This window comes from Lepidochelys kempii, chromosome 2 (genome assembly GCF_965140285.1).
Source record: "Lepidochelys kempii isolate rLepKem1 chromosome 2, rLepKem1.hap1, whole genome shotgun sequence".
NCBI lineage: Eukaryota > Metazoa > Chordata > Testudines > Cheloniidae > Lepidochelys > Lepidochelys kempii.
The window spans coordinates 121,687,142-121,710,124 of record NC_136381.1 but is presented as its reverse complement, the minus strand read 5'-3'; the positions used below and the strand labels follow the sequence as shown (position 1 = coordinate 121,710,124).

At 43.1% G+C, this 22,983-nt stretch overlaps 1 protein-coding gene across 1 annotated transcript; it reads left to right on the top strand.

The window, feature by feature from the left end:
* The first annotated feature begins 7,527 nt into the window (after positions 1-7,527).
* Positions 7,528-21,860, top strand: LOC140906131 (serpin B4). The gene is made up of 8 exons (XM_073329636.1): positions 7,528-7,560; positions 11,551-11,733; positions 13,456-13,546; positions 14,208-14,368; positions 18,110-18,227; positions 19,233-19,375; positions 20,251-20,406; positions 21,456-21,860. Exons 1-8 carry the CDS (start codon positions 7,528-7,530, stop codon positions 21,858-21,860), a joined length of 1,290 nt encoding a protein of 429 aa, XP_073185737.1.
* Positions 21,861-22,983: the final 1,123 nt, after the last annotated feature.

Sequence of the window (22,983 nt, the reverse complement as noted above, 5' to 3'; positions counted from 1 at the left end):
TGTGCTATTTTACACTACATTAAAAATCAATTGCACATAAAGTCCCCCTACCTCTTTTTTTTTTTTGCACATAAACCCACAAGATTTGAGTTTACAAAGGTTTACACAGGAGAGTGATGTGGTGTGACTTGGGTGTCTTATCTACATGGTATCTGAATTTTGTCACATAGCTGGAGCATTGTTTTGTATTATAGCAGCACATAGGCCCCATATCACAACTGCAACTCCTATCACAGGGCAGCTCAGTGGCTACCCTGTGTACCACACTGCCTGCCTGGTTTGTGTGGTCTCACAATCTCAACCATACACTAAGTTGTAACTCTTTCATCACTTATGTATTTATTATTTCCTTACAAAGTATAACAGTGTACGCCAGGCTTACAGTAGGAGAAAGCTTCCATGCAGCCATCACTCCTCAGCCCAAACTTACCCTCTGAACTTAGAGTCATAGGGTTAGAAGTGACAGAAAGGGTCAAGCTTCCTCTTCCTGTTCCTCCCACTGATAGCCTTTCAGTTACTGAGCCCATTGCCCGATTTGTCCAGCAATTATCACCCCAGTGTTAGTAATCCCCAACAGAAATCAATTAATTGGCTTCAATTAAGCCTGCACTCTTCCCAGTGCTGCAGCAACCTCCGTGACCAGGGTGCTCCTAATAGTGCCCTGTCACTGAGCCCCATCTGTACACATTATAGAAGATAAGTTCTTCAGGGCAGGAATTGCAAGACAAATACAGGGTGGGAGAATGGAAGTGCCATCTCTGCTCTACAGATGAGAAACAGAGACAGAGATTAAAGTGAAGTGCCATCTCTGCTCTACAGATGAGAAACAGAGACAGAGATTAAAGTGATTTGCCCAAGAATATACAGAAAGTTTGTGGTAGAGCAGGAAATTTAACCCAGATCACCTGTATTCCAGTCCCACATCATAATCCCCAAACCATCCTTCCAGGGGTATGCTTATTACCAGAGGCATGAAAGTCAAAAGTCCAGAAAGGAGGCTAGGAAAAAAAAAATAGAGGAAATAAGCCACTACATCATGATCAACAAGCACTTAGTATACTGTATCTAAGGAGCATTTGTCATTCTAAGTCCTACGGGTCTTAGGCATTTAGCCAAGCCAAACTGTTTCTCCATGTTTCGCTCTGTACAAGAGCCACCCCACAATATTTGTTACCATTATCACATTCATGTGCACTATTGCCAGGCAACTTTGAAGGAAAATGAAAATTACTAGTCAAGGTTTTGATTTGGTATTGTCTCTTGCAGTCGCAGAGACAGTAGTAAAAAAGGCAGGTATGAACTGGGAGACGGTCACTAATGATGGAAGTTACACATCAGTTAAAAAGTCATTGGCCAGATATTCATGGAGATTGGAACTCGTTACAATCCTAGACCCAAATTCTCCAGTCATTAGGCAACTGCCAGGGACCTCAGCTAGAGAAAAATCTTTATAAAAGGCTCCAGGATTTGGCCTAGAAAGGAGTGAAATTGGTACATTTCAATGGAATTTCATCTTACTTATTGGTCTTGACCAAATATTCATTCCCGTCAATGGGATTCTTTCCAAGATAGCTAGATGGGGCCTATAAAAAAAAAAGCTTCACTATATTTACAGTGAAGTTTCACTCTGCCATGGTAATTCTTTGGAAGGCAACAATTAACTACTCGACATGAATTAAGTGCACCGTGCCACTGCTTGATATTTATTATTAGGCATCTAATCTATGTGTGCAGAGTGCTGACAGTATATTATTAGTGGTTTATCCAGCCCAACTTTAAATGGCTCAGGCAATGGATCTTCCTCCAGCCTTGCAGCGACAAAGTGCCCAGTCTTTGCTGAGCAACAAAGCCAGTAGCAATGCAGTTGTTATAGATGGAAGCATCTGAACAACCCTCAGATTTTAATGCAAGACATAATGCCCCTTGTTTTAGCCAATCTTCTTTTGAGCATCTCCAGGACAGCTCCTCAGCCATTATCCATGCTCTAGCCCAAAGCCTGATACATCTGCAAATAATAAGTGTTTCTCATTACCTGGCCTGAGTTATTTTGATTTGACTTTGAAGACATTATTCCTTTTCTCACATTTTCAGATAATGGGAAGAGACGAGGTGTGTTCCCTTTTCATCTTTCCGTGAAAGTCAGTGGCAGAGACCCCACAAACTGTAGGGAATTCAGAAAATGATGGTTAAAAATGCATGTAACAGAGGCATTGCAACAAAATGCATGGATTAACATTAGACTGACTTAATTCATTTATTTGCACTAATAAAGAGAAGCATTTAGTACTCCTCCCAGGACCTGTAAAGCTACTAGCAGTGCTGCAAATATGCAGTGGGTGAGAGCCCTTTGCATTCTGTCCAACTCACAGACCCCATTTAACAAGACTGTGTGTGGGAGCTGGCTTGCAGATTGTTGTTTGGGCAGTTCTGGCATAAAGTACACTATAATCTTTATGGAAGTTCCTTGGAGCAAGCTCCCGTGAATTACAGTTTTGTTCTCTACTAGATCAAAAAACCTGTAAGTAGACCAAAAAACTGCAAGTTTTGATGTGTACAGTTACAGCAGAAAGTAGAATTGGTGAAATCATTTGTTATACTAAAAGGCAATATTAAAGGGACATTCAGGTGGCAAAGTCAAACATTCAGAAGCTAGGAAATGCTCAACTTAAAGTTGCCTCTGAAACCTTAATTTTGCACCTTTGTGGCTATGAAACAGTCTTTAATTACAGTAATTCCTCACTTAAAGTCATCCCCGATCAATTAGGGAACATGGTCATTTAAAGTTGTGCAATGCTCCACTATTACGTTGTTTGGCTACCTGCTTTCTCCACAACTGACAGCCTCCCTCCCCCCCACAGTGCCTCCTGCCTGCTGGCAGACCCCACGGATCAGCACCTTTCCCCTCCTCCCCCCACCTCCTGCCTGTGGCAGTCAGCTGGCTTGTGGCATTTAGGAGGCAGGAGGGACTGGGGAGAAGCAAGGACTCGCCGCTCAGGCTCCCCCTCCCTCCTGAACACCGCAAACCAGCTGATTGCCCCGGGCAGGAGACAGGGAGAGGGTGGGGGAGCCTGTGACCCGAGTCCTCATTCCTCCCCCCTCCCTCCTAAACACAGCAAGCCAGCTGATTGCCCTGGGCAGGAGGGAGGTGGGAGGAGCGAGGACTCGGCATGCCTCCCCCTTCCCTCCCCTGCCCGTGGTAATCAGCTGGCTTGCCACGTTCAGGGGGAGGGTGGGGAGAAGCGAGGATGCAGCGTGCAAAGTAAAGGGGGGGGACAAGAGGCGGGTCAAGGGTGGGGGTTTGGGGGAAGGGGTGGAGTGGGCGGGCTGAGGGTTGAGTGATGGCAATCCTGACAGGGAACGCAGATCCAAAGTAATTAGGGGAGTTGGTCATCTAATGACTTGCTATAAAGAAATTTACCAAGAAAAAAAAAAAAAGGAAATCAAAACAACAATCTCTAGATGTGTTTTTTCGAGTTCAGAAAGTTCAGCAAGAGGAGCAGACGGACAATACACCCTCTTCCACTCTCTGACTCCACTACCTCAACCAAGCTTCATACTCAGCAATGATGATTGCAGTATTAAACTGCTTGTTTAAAATGTATATAACGCCTTTTGTCTGGCAAAAATTTTTTCCCCTGGAACCTAACCTCCCCCGTTTATATTAATTCTTATGGGGAAATTGGATTCGCTTAACATCATTTCACTTAAAGTCGCATTTTTCAGGAACATAACTACAACGTAAAGTGAGGAGTTACTGTACCTGATACGAATACCCAAACCCAAACCAACCCCCCCAGCAAGTCCATCCTGTGGAACCATCCTGACTCCCATCTGGCTCATCAACTGCACGACAACTCCAAGGAGGCACCGCAGCAGGCTTTTTGAATAAGAGTTTTTCAGTTTTCAGCTGAAAACCAAAATGTTTTAGGTTTTGGGCTAGGACATAAAGTCAACATTTTCTGCACAAAGCAGGTGCTTTTTGTTAAATCTTTTAGTCAATGTCACAGCCCCAGTCAACAGCCCTCTGGGGTTAGACTACTTGATACCCCTTCTTGGAAGTAGCCTCAGCCCGATGGCCACTGCTGAACTCCCACAGGCAAGCTCACCCTGCCCACAGCTCCACCCTCCCAGTGGGCACTCTGGTTTACAGTTTAACCCTTCTGGGAACCCTTGATGAAGCCAATAAGACACTTTGCAGAGGGATTTTTAAACCAATCCAGTATTGCCAATCCCCAAGGCTCAAAAATCATGAGTCTGTCCCCCAGCTCAATGAGCTTTAAAGGGGGGGAGAGATAATTTTCTATTTATTTTAATCTGACTTTTGATATTTGACCTCCCATTGCTCAGTGTGTGTGTGTGTGTGTGTGTGTGTGTGTGTGTGTGTGTGTGTGTGTGTGTGTGTGTGTGAGAGAGAGAGAGAGAGAGAGAGAGAGAGAGAGAATTAGCATTGCCAATACTCCCGTATTTATTAAAGTGATTTTCACCCCTGCTGCAGGAACTCTCACTCCCGTCCCCCACCCCTTATCAATTGTGTTTCACCCACAGCCTCACCTCTGCTCTTCCTGAAGCTTTGGGGGCTCTTCACTGCTCTCTCCCTGGGAAGGGGGATTGCAGCAGGTCCCCCTTTTTCGCTTTATAGACTGGGGGCAGCTCTGAGGGATTTTCATCCCCTGTTGCCCCTTCCCAGGCCAGGTGCTGCAGGGAGAGAGGGGAGGAGCTGAGGAGTTGTCCCCATTGATCACAGGGGAAGGGGGAACCACCCTGAGCTGCAGGGCTCTTTCAGCTTCTTCCTTATCCTCACCCTCCCCCCTTTGAGAATGGCATCAGCTCCTGAGGAAAGGAGGAAGTGAGCTCTGCCTGATTCAGGCAGTCTGGGTATTTTTCCCCCAGGCAAGCTGGAGCTTATGATGTTAACACCAGGCTGGCTGCAACCCCAGCCCAACTCTTGTGAATCAGGGAGGTATTGCAAGAGTTGACAGCGCTGCCAATCACACTTTCTTTTCAATAGCACAAGCAAAATGATACACCTCCATGCAAAATACAGGACATTTGTATGTCATTCCCTGCCTCAGTTTCCTCACCACTCCGGAATGTACCCAGTCCTGCATGATATTCCACCAGCACGGGGGTCTCTTTCTGTTCTGGTTGGTGAGGGAAAGCGGACGCTGCTCTAAGTAGTCCTGGTCTTTTGATAACTTCCAGTCCCCTCTACTGTGGGAAACCTTGTGGTCAGCCTCAAGGCACTCCCTCAGGAGATCAAGATCCCACATCATGTGGGCTGTGCTTGGTTACCACCCATCTGGTAACCAAGTCCTAACTCAAAAAAACTGGCTCTAAGTAGGCTATTGCCCCACCAGCCCCAGTGTTCTGATTAGTTGTAGATCATCTTGAAGGATAATCAAATTCAGAGGCACACCGCCCTCTCCTTATCACGATTAGTATGGTGAAAGAAGTAGAGCAAGACATCCATAAAACAGTCCCCAAAGTTACCTTGCCTCCACATTGAACAAACAAAGGCTGCGTCCCTGTGAGAACTGGAAAAACAGAATATCTAGTGCCTCTTTTCTTTCAGAGGATAGTAGCACAATTCCAACAACCTTCTCCTCAGGATTTAAACCAAGTTTTTAGCTTCTATTTCCTTCAGGGAAGAGATCTGGGAAAAGTTCCAAACGATATTTAATAAAGTCTCCAATTTTTTCTTCCTTCATGGAAAATGTATAAGGAAATTCCAGACAGATCTTAAACAAATGAATGAGCATCTTAGAAAAAGCCCCTTTGTGGCCCATCAGTTTCATACTGTTAGCTAGTCAATGTCAGATCCTAGAAGCTAACTTCCTCTTCCTTTTACCTGCAGCAGCCTGGCTCCCTGAGAGGCCAATCAGCTCCAGCTGTTTCTTGACTCCCTGCATCAAACCCTATCCCGGAGTTTCCTGACCCAGCTACTCTGACCTTCCTGAGCCCCAGAGGGGTAGCAAATTATTCTTGTTACACAAGAATCTTTATTATTTGCACAGAAGGGTCCTCCATTTTGTTAGAAATCATTTAAAAAGTAAATACCCCATTGTGAAAATATACATAAAAAATTTTGCAAAAATATAAATTTCTTCAAAACATAACAAAATTCTAGAGTTTTGGTTAAATTGGACAGACCCTTGCAGCAACAGTAAGAAGTGCAGCTGTCAAGGTTCCTCCCCCACTCTGAACTCTAGGGTACAGATGTGGGGACCTGCATGAAAAACCTCCTAAGCTTATCTTTACCAGCTTAGGTCAAAACTTCCCCAAGGTACAAAATATTCCACCCTTTGTCCTTGGATTGACCGCTACCACCACCAAACTAATACTGGTTACTGGGGAAGAGCTGTTTGGACACGTCTTTCCCCCCAAAATACTTCCCAAAACCTTGCACCCCACTTCCTGGACAAGGTTTGGTAAAAAGCCTCACCAATTTGCCTAGGTGACTACAGACCCAGACCCTTGGATCTTAAGAACAATGAACAATCCTCCCAACACTTGCAGCCCCCCTTTCCTGGGAAATGTTGGATAAAAAGCCTCACCAATTTGCATAGGTGACCACAGACCCAAACCCTTGGATCTGAGAACAATGAAAAAGCATTCAGTTTTCTTACAAGAAGACTTTTAATAAAAATAGAAGTAAATAGAAATAAAGAAATCCCCCCTGTAAAATCAGGATGGTAGATACCTTACAGGGTAATTAGATTCAAAACATAGAGAACCATTCTAGGCAAAACCTTAAGTTACAAAAAAGATACACAGACAGAAATAGTTATTCTATTCAGCACAGTTCTTTTCTCAGCCATTTAAAGAAATCATAATCTAACACATACCTAGCTAGATTACTTACTAAAAGTTCTAAGACTCCATTCCTGGTCTATCCCCAGCAAAGACAGAATATAGACAGACATACAGACCCTTTGTTTCTCTCCCTCCTCCCAGCTTTTTAAAGTATCTTGTGTCCTCATAGGTCATTTTGGTCAGGTGCCAGCGAGGTTACCTTTAGCTTCTTAACCCTTTACAAAAAGAAAAGGAGTACTTGTGGCACCTTAGAGACTAACCAATTTATTTGAGCATGAGCTTTCGTGAGCTACAGCTCACTTCATGAGATGCATACTGTGGAAACTGCAGAATTATATACACAGAGACCATGAAACAATACCTCCTCCCACCCCACTGGAGAGTGGGGTGGGAGGAGGTATTGTTTCATGGTCTCTGTGTATATAATGTCTTCTGCAGTTTCCACAGTATGCATCCGATGAAGTGAGCTGTAGCTCACGAAAGCTCATGCTCAAATAAATTGGTTAGTCTCTAAGGTGCCACAAGTACTCCTTTTCTTTTTGCGAATACAGACTAACACGGCTCTCTTAACCCTTTACAGGTGAGAGGATTTTTTTCTCTGGCCAGGAGGGATTTTAAAGGGGTTTACCCTTCCCTTTATATTTATGACAGCAGCAGCTTAAGTAGTTCAGCTGGCAGAGTCCACACCTTAAAAGGGATGCTGAAAATCGGAATATGTTCAGAAAAGAGCTACAAGAATGTTTTGAGGTATGGAGAACATACCACGTTGTGAGACACTTAAGGTCAACCTGGTTAGTTTATCCAAGAGAAGGTTTAGCGTTGACTTAATCACAGTCTACATCTACCTACATGGTAAGATTCTCCATCACATGACATCGTTAAATCAAGACTGGTGATTTTTCTGAACGATACGTTATACATAGCTCAGACAGAAGATATGGGCTTGAAGAAGAGTTTAATGGGGGAGGTTCTTTGGCCTGTGTTATGCAGGAGGCCAACTAGATCAGTGTTTCCCAGATGGTGGGTCCTGACCCACCAGTGGGTCCTGGAAGGTTACAGATCGGTTATCATGTCCAGGGCCAGAACTGGCCTAGACAAACATATACTTCTCCCAGCCCAGCCAGTTTGGAGGGGAAGCCCTGGGGGAGGGTGCAGGCTTGGAGAGCAAGCCCACCCCTTGCTCACCCCACAACAGCTGGGGCAGGCTTTCTTTCCAAATCCTGTCCGCGGTGGGGCTTCCCTCTACACCAGGCTGGGATTTGGGTTGTGGAGCCAGGCAGAGGGTGCACACGTGTATTAATGGATTACCAAAAAGAAAAAAAGAAAAGAAAAGAAAATGCAGTTGGTGGTTGCCTTGGTGCAATATTTGGGAACCTCTGAGCCGGATGATCATAATGGTCCCTTGTGGCCTTAAAACTGAGAAATCTGTTATCCAGTCCCGTGCCTTGTCAGATCTCTCAGCTACGAAATAAAACACCACTAGATTATCCTATCTCTGTTCTGAGATTATTTATGGGATTGGTGAAAGTATAAAGATTCAGGTCCCAATCCTACAAAAACTTAAGCACATACACAACTTTATTCATGTGAAATTAAATGGGCCTTCTCATGTGAATAAAGTTATGCACATTCACTTTTCCCTAGCCACACTCTGTTCATTAGTCCTGGCTACGGTGGCTCTATGGCAGTGGAGGAGGATTCCCAAGGGGGCCTAATCCACCATATTTAGGGCAGATTTGTGTTGGAGGATCAGTGAAAATATACAGCAGAGGTAGCCTCTGACAAATAGTGTCTTATCTTTCCAGGAGTATAAGAATGATAATTATATTTTATGACTAACAAAAAATATTCTGTGGATTGCATTCTAATTAGTTATGCAAGATACCGTTAAGAAATCATACATCTAATAATTTCGACATATGATAATGCCAGTGGGTGTTGCAAATGCTTTATATTCCAGCACCCTGCAAGACACCACACCAAATATCTAGCAAGTTTCAAACTTCCTCTCTATAGCCAGGTAAGCATTTCTTTTTTGTAAGTTTATGGTTTTAGTTACTGTTATGATTTTTGAAGGGAATATTTGTAAGTCTTTTTGCTATAACCAGTCCATTTTAGGATTGCATGGATTAGTTCAGCTGTCCAGAATGTTACATCCCCAGAGGATCGTGTGCAAAAGGTGCAAGGCTGGGGCTCAGGAGTCTATTTCTGACTCTGCCATTATATTCCAGTGTGACTGTGGGCAAGTCACTTTGATATAATTTTCAGATGTGGGTGCCTACAGGTAATCACTTAAACCCAGATTTATGTACCTAAATAAACAGCATGATTTTCAGAATGCCTGATCCCCACAGATCTTGTTGGCTTAAGGTAAATTATGATGCATCTATAACAGTGTAAGAGCAAAATTTAGCTTGCAGAATTTACATAAGATGTTGCAGGTGTCACCACTTTCCAAAGCATATCACATTGCTACATAAAGCCATCAACTCTTGTGAAATCTGTAATTTTCCAGCTTTTGATTAGGAAAAGAAATTCTCAGCAATCTTCTTACTTTTTCCGTAACAAAGCATGTTGTATTAACAATAATACACAAATTTTCTTCTCAACTTCAGACGGCAGTAAATCTGTGCATATTTTTGAAAAGAGTCTGAGATGGAAACAATATATTTAAGTAAGGAAATCATATAATGAAGGACCAGAAGGGAACTCAACAGGTCATCTAGTCCAGTCTCCTGCTCTGAGGCATGACTAAGTATAATCTAGGTCATCCCTAGATTATACTTAGTCCTGCCTCACATGTTTGTCTAACTGGTTTTTAAACACTCAGTATTGGGGTGTCAGTCCATGATCTGTTCCACTTTGCATTTTGCTATGATGCTAGGAGAACTTTTCCAGACCCGAAGAAGAGCTCTGTGTGGCTCAAAGGCCTGTCTCTCTCACCAACAGAAGTTGGTCCAATAAAAGATATTACCTTGCTCACCTTGTCTCTCTAATATCCTTGCAGTTAGGAAATTTTTCCTAATGTTAAATCTAAATATCCCTTGCTGCGATTTAGTCCCTTACTTCTTGTCCTGTCCTCAGTGACTAAGGAGCACAATTTATCATTCTCCTTATTATAACAACCTTTTACGTACTTGAAGGCTGTGATCATGTCCCCCCTCAGTCTTCTCTTCTCCAGACTAAACAAACCCAACTTTTCCAATCTTTCCTTATTGGTCATGTTTTCTAGACTTTTAATCACTTTTTTTGCTCGTCTCTGGACTTTCTCCCATTTGTTCACATCTTTCCCAATTGTGGTGCCCAGAACTGGACACAGTACTCCAGTTGGGGCCTTATCAGTGGTGAGTAGTGTGGAAAAATTATTTCTCATGTCTTTCTTACAAAATGAAAGGTGATGAGTATAACACAATTTCAGAGGAACAGCGGATTAGAATTTGGAAAAGGAAAACCACTACATCGTTCACTTGTGTAGAGAAGAAGATGGGGGACTCAGATTCAAGTCCCTGACCAATGACTATTTAATTTACACAAAGTTGAACAGCTTCAGTGGGAGACACTCACTCCAGAATATCTGATAGCCTAGTCATTATGGTAATCTCCTGATCAGTGAGAGATTCAAAATTGAACTCTCTGTTCCAAACCAGGAAAAGGGGAGAATTGAACCTGGGTCTCCCACATCCAGGTGAATGCCCTAACCTTCAGGCAGAAGTTATAAGGGAGAGCACCACCACCTAAATACTGGGCTAAAGCTATAGAGGAGCAAGGACCACACCACCAACCACTTAACAAATCTAACCTGAAATATTTTTTTGGCCCAAACTCTGGAAAATTTGGGCCAAATTTACAAATAGTTTCAGGTCAACCAGGATTACATTTTTTAGCAAATAAACTATTTGTCAGAAAAACTCCCCCCCCCCCCCCCGGATCTTTTTTATCAATTTGTGAAAGTCTTGAAATAGCTACCTGGGAAGAAATCAAGGGTATCCCTTTTCAGAGTTAATGGAGATGGATTAGAGTATAATCTTCCTCTCAGTCAATCCCAGTTGCAAAATGTATTGCAATAAATAGATGTTCACACATCTTACATAGTGTAGATTTCTTTTACAATAGAATAAACTGATTTGGTGATACCTTATCCCATATTATTCAAATAATTTTCTACCCATTGTCTGTTTTTGTTACCTAGATACTAGGGGTCAAATTAGACTCTCATTTACAACCGTGTATATCTGGATTCACTCCTCTGAAGTTGCTCCAGCTATAACTGGGTGCAAAAGAGAGCCTAGTGTGGCCCTGATCACATACAAACAGAAATTGGAGCATCCAATAATCCCTCTCAGGATGCCTGATTTTGAACTCAGACTGCTATAAATCATGAGTAACTCCCCTAAAGTCAGATGGGGAGATGCACCAGTGTGTTTCATTGCTCTAAGAAATAGTGTTGGTAGAAGATTTTACTCCTTGTAGCATTGTACATTAGCCCCAGAAGTGGAAGAAAAAGGAGAGTCTCAATTTCCTGGGTGGAAGATTGGAGATGAGTCTGTTTTCTTAATGGGAATTCTTTTTTTAAAAGTCTGTATCACAATGTTCCCAACACGTATGCCCATGCCCATCCTGAGGCTAGACACGAGTGTATAACTAACAAGAAAGCCACTGAAAACATCTGATGCAGTAAGAGGTTGAAAAAAGAGACTGTTGAACTCCATTGATTTGGTTTATTTTTTTCCTCGACAGCTTTTCATTTTCACAATGAACTCCATCAGTGAAGCAACTACAAAATTTTGCCTTGACTTTTTCAAAGTACTGAACAAAGATTTTCCATCTGACAATATCATCTATTCTCCTCTGAGTATCTCAGCTGCCCTGGGCATGGTCCTTCTTGGGGCCAGAGGTAATACTGCCACCCAGATAGAAACGGTAGGCAACAATAAATCATTTGTTTTATTCCTTCGTATTTGTTCAGCAATGGCAGACCATTCCCATGTGCAATGTTAGTTGAGCTCCTCAAGGCTTTTCTTTTAATGCAGAGCGTTTTCATTTTCCACGTGTAACATAGCCTGCACAAGTAGCAATTGTCCTAGTTAAAGGTCTCAAAGGCACTTTTATATTGAATGGAATTAAACTTTATGTAGTTGAAAAGGTGCCTGGCAGAAGGTGCAGGCTGAGAACATTATTATAAACTGGAAATAACATTTCCAGTCCAAGAGCAAGAGATTTTCCCTCTCAAGCCCTGATCCTGCAAACCACTCCATACATGAGTGTCATCATGTACATGAGTAGTGCACAATGGTACCTGGGTGTGTTATTATTTGTGAGACTATGGCCTATGGTACAGCTTCACTTACCTTCTGCCTAGGCTGGTCTATTTTGGCCCATAGGAATGTTTGAGCCTCTTGGCCAATAGGCAAAGCCCCAGCAGCAGAAAGGTCATCTTTGATAAAACCCAGAGAAACATTTCCTCAATGTTTGCAATTTCCAGCCCCTCACATTCACTTTACATATACATTTCTGTGGTATTGTGCACTGCCTGGTGCCTCTGGTTTTAAAGGCATTTTTATTTATTTTGTTTTGGTGACATTTTTGTGTTCTGCATTGTACCAAAAAGGGAGATACATAGAGTAAATGGTTATTTCAGAAACGGGTGTATCTCAGACGCAGGGTCCTTTTTAGTTGCTTACTATGGACATGCTGAGCATCAGACTTACTAGTGCAGAAGTGTCACAATTTTGGGTCATAGTTATTAAAAAAATTAATTGAACATCTAGTTTGGCAAAAGTATTAACTTATTTCGGATCCCATGAGCCTGTATGAGTCAACTTTTTTCATTGGAAAATTATTTGTACTGCTCAAGCTTGGATTGCACAGGAGTTAGTACAAATCAAGAATCACGTATCATCAGTCTGAATAAATCAACTGTCATTATTAGAGCTTTGAGATGAATATTTTTCTTTGAAGGCTAGATGTGTGACCCAATACAGTTAGGGGATGTAAAGGGATCTGCAGATGAGAGGAATAAAATTTAAAAATAACCACACAGGTTCCAATGATGCTGGCACTGAAGTCAAAGGCAAAACTCATGTCCACTTAAATATGAGCAGCAACTAATTCTACATTTGACAGACAAACACTGCATTTGTTCGATTTAAACCTAGCAAATTCTGAAAGCATTTCCAGTGGTCTTCAGATTGTTCCTTACATTTAGGTTTTGTAAAAAATAAGCTTTTATCCAAGTCCCAATCATGTGATAGGATCCACACTTGCAGATTGCTGCGTGCCTGCAGAACCCTACTGAATTTATTGCCCTATTGCAACACAGTGCAAAAAGATCTAACAAACTGAATATTATGGGCAGAAATAGGAAGTGATTACCACAATCATAGAAATATAGCTCACCCTTCTAGTGATTTTAAGTAGTATTCACAAAATGGCTTGCTGATCTTGATGTCAATGGATGGACTGGAGCATTCAGTGGTAAAAGTTGAGAACACCTGAGTTTTGAAAGTGTGATGTCCATCTCCAGTAGAAAGGACAGTAGGTAAGACAGACAACTGAATTCTCTGTAACAAGTTCAGTTTCACACATTGTCGTAAGTAAATCAAAATAGTGTATGACTGTTGCAATGTTACATTTCCACCTCAGGTGCTTCACTTCCGAGAATTTGCAGAAAATGAAAATCCAGAAACAAGAAGCTCTTTTGAAGCAACAAGAAGTGATGACAATTCAGAGAGCAGTCACAGACAACCTCTTCCTCCCCAGCAGCCGGTATCTTAGAACAAGTGTTGGAGTTGGAGAAACTTTGGGGAATTTGAATAAAAATTCAAAATTGGCAGATTTGAATTAAAACATAAAAATGGGGGGGGGAGAATGCTGTGATGTTGGGTGACAGAAAGTACAGAGAGAAGGATAAAAATGTATACAAAATCGCAAAAAGTAAGGTTTAGGGTTTTTTTTTATTGAAAATATTGTACAATTATATGCTTGATTTGTGAATGCAATAGTCATAACCGCATTTACAAGTGATGAGTTCAGTTTGCATCTTGTTATTTTACGAGCTTCTACCATGATTCTGAGCACATTTGCATGTATAAATCAGACATACAGAAAGCATTTGAAACTCTTCTACCCTGAACATTTTTCATTATTCAACAAATTTTCACGTGTGGTGCTCCATAAGTAACAAGTGGAACATCCCAAAAGAGCCACGAAATACTTAGGCCTTATAACAGGCTTTTGCGCCACAGATTTGCACTGTCAGGAACAAGAACAAGTCAGACAAGGTAAAGCTAGTTAAGTTATTGAATCTGAATGGTTTAATAGGAGAACAATTATTTTTAAAAAAACAGTGTCTCTGTTACTCTCAGCCTTCTTCAGTCAGAAATAAACTACAGCAGCTTTGTGTTATTTGAAGGTTCCTGATGATCAGTGTGATATATCTGGAGGGATTCATTCCCAGTTTAATGACATCTTCTCTGCAATCAACAAACCTACCACTTCTTACGAACTGGCTAATGCCAACAGACTGTATGGAGAAAAGACATTCAATTTTCTTCAGGTGAGTTGCACTGGGGATTCACATTAACGGCCTGTGACATTGTAGGACAGATAGAGATGAACAACATGGACTTAGTTCAGCTGAGGTCCCATTTCCTGCTGACTTGTATGTGATGTGGCAAAGTACCTTGTTCTCCTCAGCAGACTCAGTCCTTTTTAGCCTGGGAGACACTGGCTAGGGCAAGGCAAATCCTTACAGGTAGCACAGGGTCTGGTTAGTCCTTTCCCTGATCAGTCCCTGGTGCTTACTTTCCCTCCCTTCTGGGCAGGGAGTGCAGCCTCCCTTCCTGGAAGGGTTCTGTGTCTTGCTGCCCTTATTCAACTGGCAGCTTCCCTACTTCTCTCACTCTCTCATCCCCTCCCCCTATTTCCACCAAGGGGAGGGTTAAAAAGAAAAAAAAAAAAAAAGAAAAAGAAAAAAAAAAGGTCTCCAGCAGTTGGAGCCAGCTGAACCTAATTAGTTCTCTAGCAACCCCTTTTCCAGCTGAACCTTATTTCCCCATGGTTCTCCTCAGTGGACAGGGAGAGGCCTTTTAATCCCCTGGGACTAATTACTACTCCTCCCTTTTTTGTAGCTGTTTGTCCTGGGTTTACCACAGTGAGTTGTGTCCACTTAGACAAGGGGTGGAGTTGATCCCATGGAGGTACTGAACAGTAGGGCAGAACAGCCAATCATCTTAAAATAAAGTGGTTCCGGAATGGAATATTTAAGATAACTTCAATCTAAGGCCTTAGTTACAGGCTCTGCTCATTTCTCCCCTGGTCATAGAGCATTATAACCTAACTGTAATTAGGTGTGTTGAACAGCACTGAAAGCAAAATGTCTAAGTGTTTACTATTACTATTTATATTATGGTAGTGCCTACAGGCCAGGATCTCCCTGGGCTACACACGGTACAAAAATATAACAAAGAGACAGCGTTATGTGAACCTCACCCTGAAAAGCTGTTTTATACAGTACATTATTGTTACTCAGGTTTGTCTTCAGCTTTGTAACTATTACTTAAATAATTACTTCAGTACATCAACAGCAAAATAAAGTTTAGAGGGTTGCTATAGTCAAAAAAGTAACTGTTTAATCATGGCACCAGATACTCAGATATATATTCAGAGTTGTATTTGTTTATTTCATTGACAAAATTAAGATTTTAATGCTTTTTACTCTTGTTAGCACTCTAGAAGTAATACAATGATAGAAAAGTGAGCTAGAATTATGAATTCTGGCTCATGAAAATTCAATAAAATTGCTAGCTATGTTCTGGGGTTTCATGCTACATTTTTAACCAATTTATTTCACATTATTTACAAGGCCTCACCATTTCATTTGTGTGAAATTTCATAGGCCCCAAAACTATTCACAAATCAGCTTTCAAAATTTGCATCTAGTTTTAAATTTTATGTGGCAGCACCATTGTAGTCATCTTTAGTTATTTTGGCTGGTGTGGAAAAAGAAACATTACAAGACAGTGCTTCAAAACATTCATGAATTACATATAAATATACAGTCATGGACACACTAAGTTAGACAGCGACAGAAGTGGCCAGACAGTATATATTGGTTTCTACTTCCAAGATAAATTCAGGGTTCTACCTGTAGAACTAACAGAAAGACCTGTAGTGGGTCCTGTTCCACCAGTTTCTCCTGTTCCGCAGTCTACCCAGGATGGAAAGTAAACTTGAGAGACCTAAGGATTGGTTGCTGCAAGAGGAGGCGCATCTATCAGATCTTTCCTCTGAATGGGAGTAGGAAGTGGCCTACGTGAAAATGGTCCCCCAGTCCTTTAGGGCATAAGCAGCCATTTAAGGACCACAAGAGGACCTGTGACAACCAGATATTCTGGTTATTCAAGAGCGACCTAGGTCCACCTTCCATTGTGTAACCAGAACCTGATGTTCTCTAAATGCCTGCTAAAGTGGCTAGGTTGCCAGGGGGCTATATGTGTTTATTGCATCTAAAAAACAGAGAGTAAATCAGCTTTACATAACAAGATCACATGGAAAAGCAAACACCAGCCTCACCACAGCAGTAGTGAGAAGTCTGGGGAGAAGTCATTATTATTTGTGATGAGTAGTATAACATAGGGGCCCCAACCAGTGACGAGCTGCCAAAATCTTAACAACGGGTTCCCTCCTCACCCCACGAGGGGGTCGTTGCCCACCCCCGCCCCCCGGGACTCCTGCCCCATCCAACCCCCCCTGCGTTCCTTTACGCCCCCCCCAGGATCCCTGCCCCATCCACCCCCCTCCCCTGTCCCCTGACTGCCCCCAGAACCGGGCAGGAGGGTCTCATGGGCCACCGTAGTGGGTGCCCACCTCACCCCTAACAGCCAGAGGCACCTGCCAGGGGGCGAGGTGGGGAGTCCTGGCGGTGCTTTCCTGGGGCAGCTCCCAGGAAGCATCCGATAGGTCCCTCTGGCTCCTCGGTTCAGGGGAGCGTAGCTAGGAGGGAAGTAGGGGGAGCAGCCGCTCCCCCCCACTGATCACATCAAAAGTGGTGCCCTAGGCGCTGACTCCCTGGGTGCTCCAGGGCTAGAGCACCCACGGGGAAAAATTGGTGGGTGCAGAGCACCCACCAGCAGCTCCCCGCCCCACCCCCGGCCCAGCTCACCTCCGCTCCGCCTCCTCCCCTGAACCCACCGCCCCGCTCTGCTTCTCTGCACCCCCACCCCCACCAGCTTCCCGCAAATCAGTGGTTCCGCGGGAAGCCAGGGAGGGCAAAGAAGCAGGTTGCGGCTTCCCACTCAGGCTGAGAGTGGCGGAGGAGAGCTGGGGCGGGGAGCGGTTCCCCTCAGCACCCCCCCCCCCGGTTACCTGTTGCGGCACGGGCGGCCCTCCTCATGCCCCCTTCTCTCCCCGCCCGAGCTCACCTCCACCTCCCTGGGCCTGAGCGGGAAGCCGCCGCTTGCTTCTCAGCCCACCCAGGCTTCCCGCGCGAACAGCTGATTCGCGGGAAGCCTGGGGGGGCGGAGAAGCAGAGCAGGGCGGCACGTTCAGGGGAGGAGATGGAGGCGGAGCGGAGGTGAGCTGGGGCCGGGGGTGGGGCGGGGAGCTGCCGGTGGGTGCTCTACACCCTCCAAATTTTCCCTTTGGGTGCTCCAGGGCTGGAGCCTAAGGCGCCACTTTTGGCTGGTTAAATTTAGAAGCCCTTTTAGAACTGGTTGCCTGTCGCGGAACAACCGGTTCTAAAAGGGCTTCTAAATTTAACAACCGGTTCTAGTGAACCGGTGCGAACCGGCTCCAGCTCACCACCGGCCCCGACCAGGGTCAGGGCCCTGTTCTGCTAGAATGCTGTAGAAACATAGTAAAAGACAGTCCCTTCCCCACAACTTACAATATAAATAGACAGGACAGACACAGGGGTAGGAGAAAAGCAGTATCACTATCCTTATTTCACAGATGGGGAACTGAGACACAAAGATTAAATGACTCTCTCAAGGTCATACAATGACTCTGTCACAGACTCAATCAGCTGGTGGAACTTCAAAAAGGTTCAGTGTTTGACTCTTATGTAAACTGTCCAAACCCATGTGGCCCTGTATCTACACTCTACCCATCTGGTCCAGTTCCTTCTGCTCGTCCCCACACTGTCTCTAGCATGTACAAACACACTTTTGAATATTTTGTATATTTCTTGCAGTGTTGCAGAACTAAAAAACAGCAACATTTTATTCTATTCAGGAGACAGCCTAAAAAGAGACCTGTTTTCTGATATATTCTTCTGATCTTCTCTCTTATTGTACAGCAATACCTGTCCTGCATCCAAAAGTTATACCAGGCTGAATTGAAACCAGCTGATTTTCTGAATGCTGCAGAGGAAACCAGGCAGCAGATAAATTTGTGGGTTGAAACCTTTACAAAGGGTAAGGACAAGTCAGCCATTGGCTGCTATTTCTTGATATTTAATAAAAAAAACAATGAGGTAAAGTGTACAAGGTGCTTAAAAACCTGGAGGAGAAAACTATTTTGTCATAATTGGAGCATGCCCAGTATGCAGTGGCAGCTCTCAGCAATTTGACCACCTGAGTGACCTGAAGATGGATCATTAATTCCCACAGAGAAAACATATTTGAGGAGAACAGAGTAGCCAGCAGACTCTGGACCTAGTACAACACCCATTGAAATAAATAGGAATTCTTCTGACAACTTCAGTGAGCGCTGGATGAGACCACCAGTGTGGTTGACTGCATGGAGTTTAAGGAATTATTCAGTCAGTTGCAAGAGGTATTGGAGCAAGGAGAGGGAACCCTCAAAAAGTACCTTGATTTATGAGCTCCTCCACAGAGAAGCAAAAAGAAAAGGAGTACTTGTGGCACTTTAGACACTAACAAATTTATTTGAGCATAAGCTTTCGTGAGCTACAGCTCACTTCATCGGATGCATTCAGTGAAGTGAGCTGTAGCTCACGAAAGCTTATGCTCAAATAAATAGGTTAGTCTCTAAGGTGCCACAAGTACTCCTTTTCTTTTTGCGAATACAGACTAACAGGGCTGTTACTTTGAAATTTACATATAAGGTAAATGACAGCACACTACTTAAAATTGACTTGGATCCAAGACTAGTCGGCAGAAAAAGAATAAAATGGCCATTTTAGGAGATGGCATCTATTCTCCATTATTCACTTGAAGCACATCAGTGTGGGGAAGCGACAAAGATGCTGCTTGTGTTGCACTTGTTCTGTGAATAGATAGAAGACTTCAGCCTCTTAGGCCTGTCAGTCTAATATCTTTCATGTGTGTCCAGTGTCATGTGTATATTCTTACACCCAGGTACATAGATGCACTGTACATCAATGTTATTACAACAGATAAATGGAACTAGAGTTACTGAACTGCCAAAATGAAATAATTTGCCTCCATTTTTTTAAGGTAAAATCAAGGACCTCCTTGCCCCAGGCACTATTTCTGCTGGTACTAAGTTAGTCCTCCTGAATGCTGTCTACTTCAAAGGGCAATGGGAAGTGGAATTTAACGGAAAAAACACCAAAGAAAGAGCTTTTCAGATTAATAAGGTAGAGTACAGAAATACACATATCACATCATTGCTTCTATTGTTTTACACGCTTGGCAGAAAATGGGGAGCTACCATGGGATATGGCCCTCTGCCTGGAGACCAGCTCTGTGGGTGGAGAGGGAGCTGTTTCCCAAAGCTTCTGCTAGAAGAGTGCATCATGCCTGACACATGTACAATGCCTCACAAAGCCACTTGGAGCACAGGGGAAGTCAGTGTATAAGAAACTGTGGCCTGTCAGCTCTTCATTCAGGAGTGGAAGTGCTCAGGACAAAGCCCTGCTTTTTCCCCTTCCGCTTTGGGGTTGTGGGTGAAGTTAGGTTTACTATCCTTGTAAAGATTTGCACTCAGGTGAGCAAAGACCGACTGGCCCCTGAGCAGAGGCCTAGCATAAGGGTTCTTCTTGTACCTTCCCCCACTACACTCCTAATTTGGAGCAGTCCACAGTCTGGCCTCTAATCATTATCTTCATAGACCCTTAACTGGTTTCCATTGTATTCAGACCTACAATGAGCTGTTCTGCTGCCACATTTACAATGACGGCCACCAAGCGATCCATTTAGTCTGTGTTCGGTTTCCACATTCTGTCACCAGATTGAGCTCTCTCCTCATTAAAGTTGAATACTGTAAGTGGGTTTTTTTAGGTGACATTCTGTACATTGTCCCAATGCTACTCCCCCCACCCACATCCCCCCATATTGGGTGGGCAATGAATGTAGAGTAGCCAGCTTCATATTGCTTCAGTTCCATTTCACCTTCTGTTGGTCACACTGCAGCATTCAGGTCCAAGTGAAGATATAATACAAGGAAAAATATGTAAATACAGGAGGATATATTGTATGAATTTCATTTGTTACTAATTGTCATTGCTTTCAGACTACAAGCAAACCTGTGCAGATGATGCACAAAATGGGCGAGTATAAAATAGCTACAATAGAGGAGCATGATTGTCAGGTGCTTGAACTCCCGTACAAGGGTGATGACCTGAGTATGTATGTACTGCTGCCAAAAGACTACACGGGTCTAACACAGGTAAAGTTACCTATGATGAGATGATAACCTTATAACCAGAATATGAACATGGCAATATATCTCTGACCACCTGGACAGGCAGTATAGAAGAAAATTACCTTTCCTCCTCCTTGTTGCAGAGTATGCAGCATGTTGAATAGTAAATCTGAAGGCAGGCTGCTTATGCTGTTCCTGTGTCTATTGAATTTTCAGGAAACAAACAATGAGCCAGCCTTTTTATTCTCCAAATGGGGCACAGTGACAATGTAATTCATAGCTAATTGCTACATTTTTGTATTATCAACCTTTCTAAACAGTTAATACCCACACAGACTCGTCTAAAAGTGAATGAATAATAAATGCAAACAATATAGGTAACGCATCGGCAGATCCACAGAGGCTGTCTGCCACATATTGCTGCCAGACTTAACATCTGATCCATCTCCTAACCCTTCTCCCATACAATTTAATTGCAAAACACCCATTGACTTCACTGGTGCAGGATCAAGTCCTTTAGCTTTAATGGTAGAGGTCTGAGCACTGAAGTTAAAAGTTTCACCATTGACTCCCACTGTTGACCCAGCATTGTGGTCATTATATTTACATTAAAAAAAAGAAAACAAGATTCTATAATCAACACTGGACAAACACTTATTTGGAAATCTTTAGGGTACAGCTACATGGAGATAAAAGCCCTGCAGCTGAGGGGCTAAAAATTGTGGTGTACACCTTCAGGCTTAGGCTGGAGCCTGAGTTCTAGGACTCTGTGAGGGTGGAGGGTCCCAGAGGTTGGGCTCCAGCCTGTGTCCAAAAGTCCACAGAGCAATTTTTCAGCCATATAGCCTGAGTCAGCTGAGACGGGCCAGCTGTGGGGTTTTTATCCCTTTGTAGACATACTGTTAGTGTACATCATGCTACTGACCCCAGTAGTATTGTAAGAATCATGCCTGATGTGGCTACCACAGTGTGAATGAAAAATCATTTTTCCAATTTCTCACACAGTTGCATGTCTTGTTGATTTTGATGCATAACCACAAGATTCTGATTCCCATGTATCTTTATACCTGTAGCTGGAAAAGGAACTTACTTATGAGAAATTAACAACTTGGATTAGCCCCGACCATTTGAAAGAAGATAAAGTGGAGGTGTCTCTTCCTCGGTTCAAAATCGAGACAAGCGCTCAACTTAAAAAATATTTAGAAGCTTTAGGATTGACTGATGTGTTTCACCCAGGAGTATCAGATTTATCTGGAATGGTAAAAACAGATGGCCTGTCTGTCAGTGAAGCTATCCATAAAGCTTATATAGAGGTCAATGAAGAGGGCACTGTGGCAGCAGCTGCAACTTCAGGTAGCATAGGTATAACCTCAGTAAGAATACCTGTACAGTTTGTGGCTGATCACCCTTTCCTCTTCTTTATTAGACACCAAAAAACCAAATGCATTCTCTTCTATGGTAGAGTCTCTTCCCCTTAAGAAAATTTCTAATTAACATGAATGAGATTCTGGACCATGGAACCATGATATGGAAAATACAATGGAAATGTTTATTTTCTTCATTTTTCTCTTTTCCTTCCACTGTATCTTGCCAGTGACTCCATAGTTGCGGGTGAAAATGCACACTATACTCATGGCAGGACTCATGTGACATTCTTTTGATGAACATGTCCTACATTGTCTGTTGTTTCTCTCCCTCACAAGGTTGCTTCTGGTTCCTACTTAAAGAATGCCCCACTCTCTCAACACCTAAGGAAGGGCACCTCTGCTAAGTCCCAGCTCACTAGGAATCACCTTGAACCAAAGCTTTGATAATCAGTAGTGATCCTGAACTGAATGGGTATTGACACAAACATTGACCAAACACTTGCAGTGGAGAACCTGGCCCAGAGTTGAAGCTATGTAATGGTGAAGGATCAGGCTCATTGTTCTTGGTTATTGCAATTGCCCTTCAGCCACCTGTACTCAGAGAGTTGTGCTTACTTCATAAGGTATTTTGCTGAAGTGAGTAGGACTACCATGGAGGAAGGCACTATGCACTGAGGGAGAAGGGAGAGCTGGAAAACAGAGTCTGACCTCTTAGTACTTGAATATAAAGTTAACACTGTACACTGATACAAACTCCTACAGACAGGGTGTGAATTAGGGATGCTGTGGGAACTTTGTACTTCCTGACACATGCATTGATAATTAACACAAATGTTGCTGTGACCCCAAGAACCTCTTAATACCAGCAGGCAATGGGGTGCAGAGGGCTCCAGGGTCCTCCTGATTCTCATTCATCAAAAGGGTGTCATGTGAGGTCAGAAATAAGAGTCCGTGTTGCACTCTTCATCGATATTGTTGTGAAATGTATGTAAGGATACTATGTAAGGAGTAGTGTATCTATACTGAACATATGTTCTTAAAGTCTGTGTCTGGGGGTTGGTCACCAGCAAAGGTAAAAAACAGGTTTTTTGTCAAACAAGAGATGTTCAGCCACCTACATATTTACGTGTACATTGAGCATTGTCTCATTCACAATGGGTCTCCTATCACCAGTCTGAATGGAATGCAAATAAAAGGATTGTGAGAACTTCAGAAAGGAACTAATAGGAAGAAA